Here is a 12,056-nt window from a genome sequence, read left to right as displayed (position 1 = left end):
AATGAATTCATGTGTTTTAAAATATTTCAGGGTGATACAGGGCATTTCTACGAAAAAAAAATAGGCAAGTAATCTACTTACAGGATAAAGTCATTTTAATATATAAATATTTCTGTATTTAGCTACTTTTCATTCTTTTTATTTTATGATATTGCAAAGTTGATTTTATTATACCATATAAATCAAAGGAGATGAACAAACTCCAAACCAGATTTTAGACATTTTTGTCCAGAACTGCATCGATATGGTGTCACTATAAGAGAACCCAAGTACAAAAAGGCAATCACAAACATTTATATACCACTAGTAGCTTTGTGTCTAGCCTTTGCTGTATTTTGTATTTGTCTCATTCACTCCTCCAGGATGTTTATTGTTCTCTTATGTGTTGTTTTCCTTTTGTTTCACCTCTTTACCCTCACCCCAACCAGTGGAGGCAGATGGCCACACTCCCTGACACTAGTTCTGCCAGAAGGTGCTTTCTGTTAAAAGACAGTTTTTTTTCTTCTTTCTTTTGTCTCCAAAGAGTTTACTCAATGGAAATTTTTTGGATTTGTTCTGCTCGCCATAAAATAATACTGTAAAGGTCACAACATGGATTTTTATTACAGTAATAAATATTGTACTACAAACAAAACCAAAAAAAGAGACTGAAACATTGACTGTGGTGATTCACTTTTATTACAAGCTCCATCGCACACGCAAAAAGAAGCTCTCAATAAATAAACACATTCTGAGTTTGCAGGACAAGTCAAGGCAGAATCCTCACTGTAGGAATCATTGGCATTGAGAGTGAAGGGCTGAGATCATGTCTGCTGCATAGAATAATCAATATAAAATCCCTTAAAGAATTACAATCAACATGTATCAAGTCAGTACATGAAACAAAAGTCTCACAAAGTCAAGCATACGTAGGTTAGTACAAAAACATTCAAGAAAAAAAAGATGGTAACATCCTTCACTGAAAAAAATCTAAACGGTAAAGTGCCCATGTTGGTGCCACATTTTAAAATCCCTTAACAACATTATTTCTTAGAAAGGCAGTACCAAAGTCATGTTAGCAGAACAGCATTGATAGTGCAGTTGCCTCATAAAATGTTCACATATCCCAGGATCGAGGCGGAGAGACATTTCCCTTAATAAAAAATCATCATGGCAGCATTGCCATTTGTCATTCATAAAGCACAGAAGTGGAGTCTTTCAATCATGGCTTCAGATTTTTTTATCAGCGCACTGAAGACTTAGACAAGCAAGACACAGGCAGCAGTATTCCTCTGGGAGACTGTAATTGACAGAAAAGCTCTGCCACTTAATGCTGCTGATCCTTCAGTGGATCTTGTTTCCACTTTGAAAACAGACAAGCGTCTCCTGAGAAGGTCTTCTTGGTCCTTCGAGGTGAGACAAAAACAGCGTCCTCTGTCAGAGGCTCTCTGTGTTTACACCAGGATGAATTATTCCCTCTGTCATCTGGGCCTGCTGGGGGGCATCAGGGCAGCTCTCCCTGCAAGCTAGAAAAACAAACAAACACTATCAGCACACATAGTTTGGATGAGCTTCTCTTAGCACAACAGCAGTTTTCTTTCACCAGACTTATGTGTTTATTGCTACGTGTCAGTCTCTTAGCTATTCAGCGGCAGCCAGGAGAGGTTTGTGTGCTTACTAACTCACTAACACTGAGCCACTGCTTGTTCATTACACTGCTATGTTGGGACAATGCCCAAAACCACAGACGTCTTCATAAACGTGAATGCCTTGAATAACATTAAGAGTGCCTGAATGCCAACTGCTGGGATTTAGGGAAGTGCGGCTGCTGTCTGAATACATACCAGCTGGGTGTGTGGCAGCGAAGACAGGATTGCAGAGGACTTCGGCTTCACTGGAGGCAGCGGAGGCTTTGGCTTCATAATCTTAGAGAGAGGATGTTCATATTACAAACAAGCAGCAAAGGCAAAGACGAGCAAATGTGTGAAGGAAAACATGGGCTATGTGGATTGTCGTGTCACTTACCGGTTTTGCTGTAAGTGGTGGCAGAGGTCTAGACGGAGGTAGTGGCTTAGTCTGGTGAAAAGGAGATAACAGTTAATACATGGTTTAGAAAGAAAACAATTAGTGTCTCTACTTGGAAAATATTGTCAGACTCGTGCAGTTTTACCTCAGTGTAGATTGGCTTCCTTGAAACAGCAGCAGGCTGCATGAAGGACCTTACAATCTAAATAAAAACAGGCATTTATCGGTTGAAATGTAACAGATGCTGCACAGTAAGAGCTAAAATTCCGCATATAAATAATGCTACATTCGCACAAGGACAAAACAGTAAACCAGATTACCTGTTGGGTCTTTGATGGCTGAGGTACAGCTGGCGCTTTCCTAGGTGGCTGGAAAGGAAGAGAACAGGAAGAAGTGGAAGCAAAAGCTTTGTTAGCGTTTTCAAAGCTGTAATCCTTACTGAATTTTGCAGCTTAATTACAATAATTGCCTGTCAGTGTGTGGCTCAGGGACATTTCCACAGGTTAAATGGCACAGAATGATGCCACGGTTTCAAATGTAAACTACAGCTACATCTAATCAATAAGAGATAAAAAGCAAACACATACAGTGTCAGTATATCAAAAATGAAGCTCACCTCTGGAGCTGCTCTGCTGGGCCTCGGGGCTCCAGTCTGTGGTCTGGTAGCAGTAGAGAACAGGGGTCTGCAGACTTGTGTAGCTGATGACTCCAAAAACCTGGGCTGGCTGATGTATGTGGACCCAAGACGAGGGCTGCTTCGTGTACTGCTTGACTGAAACAAGGGGTTGGTTTGTCCTGAGGTAGATGTAAAGCATCTGCAAACAAAATACACACAGATGAAGTTGAAATTAAATATAGACATGATGGTGAGGCTTTGTTTATCTGACTAAATGTCCAAAATAGTCTGGAAAAAAAAACAAGAAAAGGAGCAACTTCTTACTGTACCTCTTAGCAGGTCGCCTTTTTCTGATGCAGCACATCAAAGTCCCGATAAGCAGAACCAACAGCAGAAGTAAGCCAACTGCCAGCGACACAATAAACACGACCAGGCCCGACCCTGCAGACACACAAACACGTGACAGACTATGTGAATTTACTTTCTATTGCTCAAGGATGAGCATGTAAAAATGCAGGCTCCATGCTCAAACAAAATTCCCCGTAACATCATTATTGCATTTGTCCGGACTAATAGGGAAATTTCATCAAATCTGTGTCTGTTTGTGCTCATCGGAACAGAGCGCAATTGTTTTTGAGTCCATGTGAAATCTGCTGCAAGTATTAAATCTTGGTTGAAAAACACGGCATAACAGTCATGTGTAAATCATGGTCATTAAAAGGTCAAGCATACACAGAGGCACTAACTGTCAGCGCGTACATATGCATTAAAGGAGAGACAAACATGAACAAGTACAGTACCTTCAGGCAGCTCCGAATGAGGGGCTTCACAGTAAGGAGGAGCCCAGCCAGGATCGCAGTGACACTTACTTTCATGGTTGCAAACCTGTCAAAGATCCCACTCACAGTTAGTTGCGTTGTTACGACTCCACAGCACTTACAGGTGATGAGATCTGAGCAAAGTACTCACCCCACGGTTGTTGCATTTGGCAGAGCAGTCATTTGTCCCAAACGCTTTTATGTTTCTAATGTCTTGACACTGTTGATTGTAACATACCTGAAAGACAGATCATGAAGGTTGTAATACAGACTATCATGCTGCTCATGAAGGTTTGGTTCATGTCACATTTCAGCGGCAGTTTTCTTACCATGTTGTTACCACACTTGGTGCCAGTAGGTATCATGCCCAGATCTGCAGGGTAGTTATCTTCCGGGTTCATTTTTGCCTCGTTGCACATGTCTCCGTTTCCTACTTTGTAAAAGGATTTCCTGGATGTCACTGGGAACTCCCATCCTCCGGAGCAGAAAAGAGTTCCACAGGCTTGATCCCTACAACCAAAAATCACAAGCAATAATGTCAAAACCCAACTGTTCCACATGGTCTATATGTGCCATTACCGTGTCACTTGGCTTGAGAGTACATACCGGCTGGAGCATCTCTGGCTAAACAGTGTCCTTCTGCAGTTTCCATGCAGGTAGAAACAAGCATCTGCAGCTACCTCAGCATCTGAAAACAATCATCACCAAGAAGATGGTTATAGATGTCAGAGCGTTGATGTATGAGGCAAAGCACACCTAAACTAAACTGCCATTCACTGGTGTTTTACCTGGTCCCCAAAGTCTCTTGCAGTGTTCCTGTCGTGATGGACATTGTCCATTGTAGCAGTATCCTTTTCCACGGTTGCAGGATAAGCCATTCTGGGTGTAGGCGTCAGTCGGACAGGCGGCAGAGAAGCCAGTGCAATATTCTGGCAGGTCGCAGTCTCCTGCCTTTGGTCGGCAGACGCTGCCTGTCGGCTTCAGCTGCAGAGCGGAGAGAAACACAGATGGTGATGTACCGACTACTGAAATACGTGCAGTAACACATACCCAGCCAGACAGCACAGTCAGATCGTGTCAAGTTGTATGGTAACATAATTAGCATCAGTGTGACTTCACTCATCTGGAGAGGACACAGTGAGTAGCACTTACTTGGCAGTTGTGGCAGCACTGTCCTTCTGCACACTGAGCTCCTACATTCAGTTTGCAGGTGGTGGCATTGCAGCATGGATTCCTGCATTCCTGTGAGGCACAAAGAGGGATGCAAGATGTTAAAATTCAGCCTCTTTTGTGTTTCTTTGGTTATATGATTTTGTGTGTGGATCAGATTTGAGTGTGGTGTGCACAAACCTCAACAGCGCCACAGTCACACTCCTCTCCAGGCTCCAGGAAGGCATTTCCACACACCGGCCCCCCATAGATGCGATCAGTGGATGGAGTATCCAGCAGACAAGCTGGGTTGATCTCCTCCAAGAACCTGCTGAGCTGCTTCTGACTGCAGCTACTGAAACGCTCTGGATATACAATGCTAGAGAAAGAGAGAGTGAGAACACGAAAAGAAAAGACAAATATGAGTTTTACTTTGGGTTTAACCCTCTGAACCGTAAAAATTGCAAAACTCTCACACCATTTATCACAGTCACAAACTGTAAAAACTAAAAGAATCATCAGTTCTTCATTTTTCCGACAGTCTATGAATTACTCATTTGAGAACAATTCTGCGCTCCTCTGTGCAATTGTTATGACTGACTCAACCGAATTCTTTTTCTTTTCTTCTGATGTATGCCACTATAACTTTGTTATATTACACAAAAGACATTTCTGAGTTCTCTCTACTTCTAATCATAGTTTCTATAGACGTGCAGGACTTTATATTGCCGTAAAAATGAGCACACAGTGAGAAAAAGCGTGACTTGAGCAAAAAACATGCCCCAAATTTGATTTTTTAAAACTTTATGTGCAGGTTAGAAAGTGAGCTTACCCAACACTCTCAGCCATGATGCAGCCTTTTTTTGAAATGGAGGAGCCACAGACACAGTTTTCAGTATCATGGGACAAACCCAGGTTGTGGCCCATCTCATGTGCAATGGTGGAGGCCACTCCTATTGAGTTTGTGTTATGGTCCTGTAAGCATAGTCGACAAACATGGAATATAAGAAAGCTAAAATTAACAACACACATCCCACATTTTTCACTGAAATTGTATTAAGATGAATAAATATCAAAGTAAGGTCACCTCATTGACAGCTCCAGAGTTAGAAGTGCACATTGCATTGGTGTTTGCCAAACCGACAGTGGAGCCATCAAAATCCACACCTCTGAATGAGGAAGGGTTACAATGTTTAGATTTACACTTTAACAAATGAAACATCTTTGTATTGTCTGATTAGTGGCTAAAAAGAGCAGCATCTTACGTTATGAATTGTGCATTGTCGTGTTTCGTCCTTGGCAGGAGAAAGCGTTGACGCCACGCAAGGAAGCGAACAAGCGTGGTCTCAGGGTTTGTGCTGACCTCTATCTGATCTTTGGAAGACCAGATATCCAGACCGACCAGCATCACGCGAACACCCACAGGGCGATACAGCTGAAACAGAGCAGCATGTCAGCGCAATCTAAACAGTGGAAACTATCCTCAAACTAAAGCATTAATCAGTCTTTCTGAATGTAAATGTGTGTAAAACATGCAATCCTGCAAACCACAGAGCCTATATTTCAGTCACAGGAAGCCAGTGTTGGGTCTAGTGCTGTCTGCAGATACATTCATGTTAATCCTACTCTCTCAGACTAGGCAAAGAGGATTGTGGGATATGTGTGAAAATTTTCAGCTGAAGTGTGAAGATTCACAGTTAAAGTTAGATTTTCACAGCGACAGTACTTTTCCTTCCTTTTATTGGTCAGACTCCAGTCAGTAAAGAACAAACTATCAGGACAGATTTCTTGCTCGCGATCCAGAGTGAAAGTAAAGTCTGGTAAAGTGTCGGACACGTTTTCCTTTTCTTTCCTGTTCTTTTTCCGAGCAAAAATGTAGCAGATTTAAATCAGACCACAGAGACGCAGACATACCTTGTCCACGTGGTTTGCTATTTCAAGTGCTCTAGCCTCGATTGTCTTCTTTCTTCCAAACTTCTTGTACTAAAAGAAATTATTATATAAATTATTAATACACTCAGCAGCATCTCACACACAAAACAGAATTATTCCACTTGTTGTTTAAGAAGTGTATTACTGATACTTTTGATACAATTGCAATAACCGAGAAAAAGGAAAATGGGTAATCAAACCTCGGAGTTGTCAACCACCACAACCAGCTCCACCGTTCTGGGTTTTCCCGCTCGTTCTTTGGTTTGGGCTCGGCTTTTCTGTGTAACACAAAAGGTGAAAGATATAAACAATCACAAATAAATATGTACATCTATATGTTAAGTTGCACTACAGTATTGGTTTGAGGGTGTTTAACTCAGTATTGTGTATTTTCAAGTGTACTTTCAGTGTTTGATCATTTAAATGCATTTAGATAGGAGTGAATTGTACTATAGCAATAAAATGCATATTGCTGTGGTCCTTGTTTTAATGCAAATGCATGATTTCATGCATTAAAATATGCAAAAATATGTTTGCACATTAAAGCTAACAGTCACAAGGCTGTTAAAAATGACCTATAATTTCTTTCTTTCTTGATATCTGGTCTATTTTTTTAACCATGTTTCTCTTTAGGTTATATTGAACTGAAAGTTGATGTGAAGTGCACCAAAATTCATATTTTCAAATAATATTACCTCTCTGTTTTGGCAATTGTGTGCATTTAAAAAAAAAACATTAAATGTCAAAGGCAACAAATATGGTGAAGATATAGAATTACTGATGCAGAACTGATCATTTACAGCTACAGTTATTTGTAAATTATTTGCATATAATAGTCAAATGTATAAATGTATCATAAAATATTAGCAGCAATATCAGTCCAACTGTATCAGCTGTATCCTTCAAACCACGTATGTGCCCGTGTTGTGCGTCTTTACCAGACTGCTGAGCTTGAACAGTCCAGACGGACGAGCTCCGTGATCATAGAAAGTGGTCGTGTTTCCATGGGAACAGGAGCTCCTCTTCCTCCTCAGGTGTTTGTAGTTGTAAACGGCATGAAGACCCTCATCACTGTGAGCGTCAGAGCTCAGCCTGTCGTCCTCCTGTCCCGCCTCGGCCAGAGGTTCAATTAGGTACATCTGATCCTGGAGACTTATAAACCCCCTGCAGTGCAAAACAAGAACTTTAGAGGGGACAAACTCTTTTCCTTCAGCACATCAAACTCGAGAACATCTCAGTTTAACTAACAATACTACTGTCTTTGTACTTTTCACTTTATTGATGCTGACATACAGACATGAGGCAAGCTTAATAGGAGAGTTCTACAGATTTTCAGATGCACTGCTACATGCAGTCTTGATGGGCTTTCTACTGGAGCACATGGATGCTGATCTTCTCTTTGGATTACTGTGACTCTTTATGAGTCACAGCACGAGACTTAGAGTTCCAGATCACCAAGAGCCTAATTAAACATGACTCTCCTTTTAGGGAAGCAATAACCTTTTTGTAATTAGAGCTACAAGAAGAAAGAAAAATTGCAGCCAGCATTACTCACCTTATTCCTGAGCACAGTCCAACGCTGGCAGAGGAGTCCTCTACTCCCACAATGTGTCCGTGGTAGTAGCAGTGAACCTGAACAGACATCCGTCATTTGGAACAGAATGAAACGGGAGATTTGGTTTTTCCTTCATCTTCCAAATATTACAAAAGCAGAATGTGGTCTAATTTTAGGAATTCATATCAGACACATTCAGTATATAATGAACTACATTTGTCTTGGTGCGAAGAAAAGATTATTTTAACCTTATATGTCAATTCCTCTTTCGTACAACACTCAGGAACTGCTACGTGTGTTTTGTCATCTCTCATATTGAGGAACTTTGAAATTGAGAAACTTTGATTCTTTTTCATGTCATCTGATATTTTGAAATCAGCTGAAAATACTGGAAATGTATTGCATAAAATGTTCTTGACGTGACTTCATGGGTGATGATGAAGACTGCAATCAGTAGAATTAATGTGGGTCAAATTTTCAGATCAATGGGAGATCTGCAATTTAAAAAAAGCAACATGTGTCTTACATGTAACAGTTCAGAGCTGTGAATTAATGCTGACAAGCAGTGCTTTGCAAAAGAGCAAAGAAAGACAGGAAATTGAATTCATCAAAACCACTGAAACTGGATGGGAAGGTGACACAGGAAATCCTGCCCTCAATTCATTCAAAAGTGTATATTAAGGTAATTGTTTGGTCGTTTTGTACTAATTAAATGAGACAAAATATTCTAAGTGTCAGCACTCACAATTCACAAAATAAATCAATTTATTACTACAGGCATATCCTTCTGACATGTTAAACGAAGACAAATGAGAAAATGGAAAGCGTACATACCCTAAGATCTGGAGTAGCTGTGACTTGGGTGCCCTGATCAGAGTAGTGTGTCACAGAAAAGTTTTTCCCAACAAGATCTCTGAAAAGAAAGTCTGTATGTCAATAATACTGACAATTCAAGAAAGAGAGTGGAGGATGTGTGGACGTTTGCCAGCACAGAAAAAGAAAAGAAAAAGAAAAAGCATATCGTTTAAAAACACTTTTCAAAATCTAAATGGACATTTTAAGTTTTCTCACTTGTTCTTTTCCAGGTGCAAAGTGTAGTTTTTCCCTTCAATCCCCACAGAATACTGGAGTACATCAGGGTATTTCTGTTCATACCGGCAAAAGAGCAAAGAAGTGGCTTTGATGCATTTTTCCAAAGATTAAAAAAAAAACATTTTCAATAAACTGATACAGTAGTACAGCAGAGAGTGTGTTACCTTATGTGCAGCAGCATCATTAATAAGAGATAAATCCTTCAGCTTCTGAGGTATCACTGTTTGGTATTTTCTCACATGAGGTAGAGTCCTCACATCGCCTGCTATTAGTCCTGCAAGTATGAGGGAAGATTTGTGAGAAAGAAAGAAAGAAAGAAAGAAAGAAAGAAAGAAAGAAAGAAAGAAAGAAAGAAAGAAAGAAAGAAAGAAAGAAAGAAAGAAACCTACCCCATATGGAGAGAAAAATCCATATAAAATATCCAGACTGAGACATCTTGCTCTATCGGACGCTCTCGGTCATTGTGAGCTTGGCAGTCTGAGGGAAATACCGAGGAGGATTCAGCTCTCCACCCCTCTGTGCTGTGTAATATCCTGAAAATTACCATTTGAAGCTGAGCAACCACATGAGTCACAACCCGAGCCTGTAAAAACTTAAACAGTGTTCCTGCAAAGATGAATATGAATTGTGGGAGGTGCTGAGTGAGACAAATAAAGATGTAGGCAAGATTAAGTGAAAAAGTGGAAAAAGAAAAGCCATGTTTGGAAAACGTATAAAAGTTATTTTAGAAGTTAATTGAAAACAATAGGCTTTGTAGTGACTTTTAACTGTTCTCACAAACGGCTATGAGAACGTAAATGTATTTAAAAGACAATAAATTGTGTTTTCTTTATAAAATTACATGAAAGTGTCCAGTACAACTCTCCACTTGAGTTGATGGGAACTAATTGTGATATTTGTCGTCATCTAGTGGTGAAATGACAGATTTTTAGGCTTTTTTCTCAAGTTATGCTGTTTTTACACTCGAAACATATAACTCTGGCAGGTTTTGAGTGACTTTTTTCTTTTTGCACCACAAAAAAATTGAGGTTTAGCTGTAAAGGAAAGTGTTATCAATAATGGAGTCTGATCTGTTCAGTGGGATGAACTATGTGATGATCCAAAGTAGTTTAAATCAATCCACTGGACTTTAAGAAAGTTCCTTGAAGACGTTTCACCTCTCATCCAAGAGGCTTCTTCAGTTCTGGTGGTGCTTGGTGTTACCTCAGCTTTTACGCCTCTGTGAGGTGTGTCCAGGGCTATTATTCCAACGACCAATACCAAAACTCATCTGCCTACTCAACGATGGCCGTTTTGAGTATAGGTGGGGGTCGTTGAAATGCACAGATGTCACTGAGCCGTGTGCTAATGGTGGTCATTAGCATGAGTCTGCTGAGTAGTTCTTTTGGGAAGTTTTGAAAGGACCTGATTGTAAACTGGTAAAAGATAATATCGCAGACCACCCCCCTGTTCAGAGATGGCTTACTTTGACATGGATGACTTCTTTCACTACTCTCTCAAACCATCTGTCCTCCCTGTCCAAAATCTGAACATTTCTGACTGCCAAAGGGATGTGTGAATACTGTACTATTAGACTTCTCATATGTCTCTTGAATACATGACTTTAGAAAATCATGTGAGGATCCAGTTCACATCATTTATCTCTGTGACAAAGAAGGCTATTATCTATGAGCTGAACAATACATGGATTATGAGGTATTTAAAAAACATTGTGAAAAGTACAAATACTGAAGGTTCCATTTTGACAAAACAGCAAGAGTTTTGGAATAAATATTATTATATAAAGTGCAGTAGATGTTGAACTGCTCAGCTGAGGCCTGTTATGAGAACTTGTAGGATCGCTAAGTTAGCATTCGGGTTTTTGCCTGTTTCAGTGCTGTAAGAGCTCCAAAGAGTTGACGCCTCTGCTGGATGTGAGTCTGCTGGGCTGTAGTGTGGTCTACAAAGAAAAGCAGCAACAGAAAAAACGAGTACAAGCTGAAGATCATCCCAGAAGGAGGGGTGGCCTTGTGCAGGACCTGCAGAGCAAAGAACAGACTGAGCAGTGATTGAAGGTGACAAATTCATGATGTGTTCCATTTAGTCTTTTTTTTTTTTTGCCTTTTTCGGCTTTATTAGATAGTGGCAGTGAAGGTAGACAGGAAATGGGGGGAAGACATGCAGCAAAGGGCCACAAACAGGAATCGAACCCGGGCCACTGTATCAGAGACCAGCCCCTGTACATGGGTTGCCTGCTTAACCCGATGAGCTATACGGGCGCCCCATTTAGTCATTTTTAAACAAATCCTGTGATTAAATGAAAATTACATACTTTTTTATTTATTGGTCTCTTTTCTATTGCTGCATAGGTTGTTCAAGAGCTCACTCCCAAGCCAGCTGAAAACTGTGACTCCCAACACTCTGTGTCTGACTCCCCAAGGCTTATTTGTACAAAGGTACACTTGTTCCATACTTGCATTTGCAGACTTGCCTCTAAGGTGGTCTGACATGCTGTTTTGATAAGCCATTTGTTTCTGTAAACCTTTCCCTTGTTTAAAATTTTATCGTTGTTTGCATTTCTGAGAGATGTCATGTCACATTTTTTCCTTTCTCTTCTTGTCTGTAGTGAAGAATAAATACAAAGCAAGCTTGAAGTTCAGCAGCTTCATGAACATTGGCAAGGAAAAATCCTCCTGACTAGAGAGCCCAGATGAATATGTTGACTTGTCAGGTAAGAACAAATCTACGTCACTCTATGTTCTGACATTGTTTCTCTTTGTGGCCCCTGATGGATTGTATTTGTACATTATTTCATGCAAGAGTAAATCACTTAAATGTAGCATCTTATTACAAAAATACAGTCATATTTGCACAAACAAAACTCTGGGACTCTTTACATTCAATCAAACTC

At 40.3% G+C, this 12,056-nt stretch overlaps 1 protein-coding gene across 1 annotated transcript; it reads right to left on the bottom strand.

Annotated features, from left to right (window-relative positions):
- Positions 1 to 660: 660 nt before the first annotated feature.
- On the bottom strand, positions 661 to 9,699 carry adam8a (ADAM metallopeptidase domain 8a). The gene is made up of 25 exons (XM_022205283.2): positions 9,556 to 9,699; positions 9,331 to 9,440; positions 9,146 to 9,219; positions 8,909 to 8,987; positions 8,075 to 8,151; positions 7,458 to 7,683; positions 6,720 to 6,797; positions 6,502 to 6,570; positions 5,853 to 6,022; positions 5,675 to 5,756; positions 5,420 to 5,562; positions 4,789 to 4,966; positions 4,591 to 4,680; positions 4,227 to 4,422; positions 4,045 to 4,126; positions 3,768 to 3,948; positions 3,590 to 3,676; positions 3,421 to 3,505; positions 2,950 to 3,061; positions 2,621 to 2,819; positions 2,325 to 2,372; positions 2,150 to 2,206; positions 2,005 to 2,055; positions 1,824 to 1,904; positions 661 to 1,505 (listed from the first exon to the last, which is right to left on the bottom strand). Exons 1-25 carry the CDS (start codon positions 9,599 to 9,601, stop codon positions 1,461 to 1,463), a joined length of 2,646 nt encoding a protein of 881 aa, XP_022060975.2. The 5' UTR covers positions 9,602 to 9,699; the 3' UTR covers positions 661 to 1,460.
- Positions 9,700 to 12,056: the final 2,357 nt, after the last annotated feature.

The sequence above is a fragment of the Acanthochromis polyacanthus genome, chromosome 15 (assembly GCF_021347895.1).
Source record: "Acanthochromis polyacanthus isolate Apoly-LR-REF ecotype Palm Island chromosome 15, KAUST_Apoly_ChrSc, whole genome shotgun sequence".
NCBI classification, from domain to species: Eukaryota; Metazoa; Chordata; class Actinopteri; family Pomacentridae; genus Acanthochromis; species Acanthochromis polyacanthus.
Note: the sequence above shows the minus strand (reverse complement) of the source record. Positions and strands in the feature narration are given on the sequence as shown.

Bases quoted from the DNA above. Each gene is read 5' to 3' on its own strand.
- adam8a (XM_022205283.2), bottom strand. From the start codon at position 9,601: ATGTCTCAGTCTGGATATTTTATATGGATTTTTCTCTCCATATGGG. The intron at 6,571-6,719 runs GTTTGATTACCC...AATTTCTTTTAG, and splicing joins TGGTGGTTGACAACTCCGAG to TACAAGAAGTTTGGAAGAAA. The intron at 2,820-2,949 runs GTACAGTAAGAA...TTTTGTTTGCAG, and splicing joins AAAAGGCGACCTGCTAAGAG to ATGCTTTACATCTACCTCAG.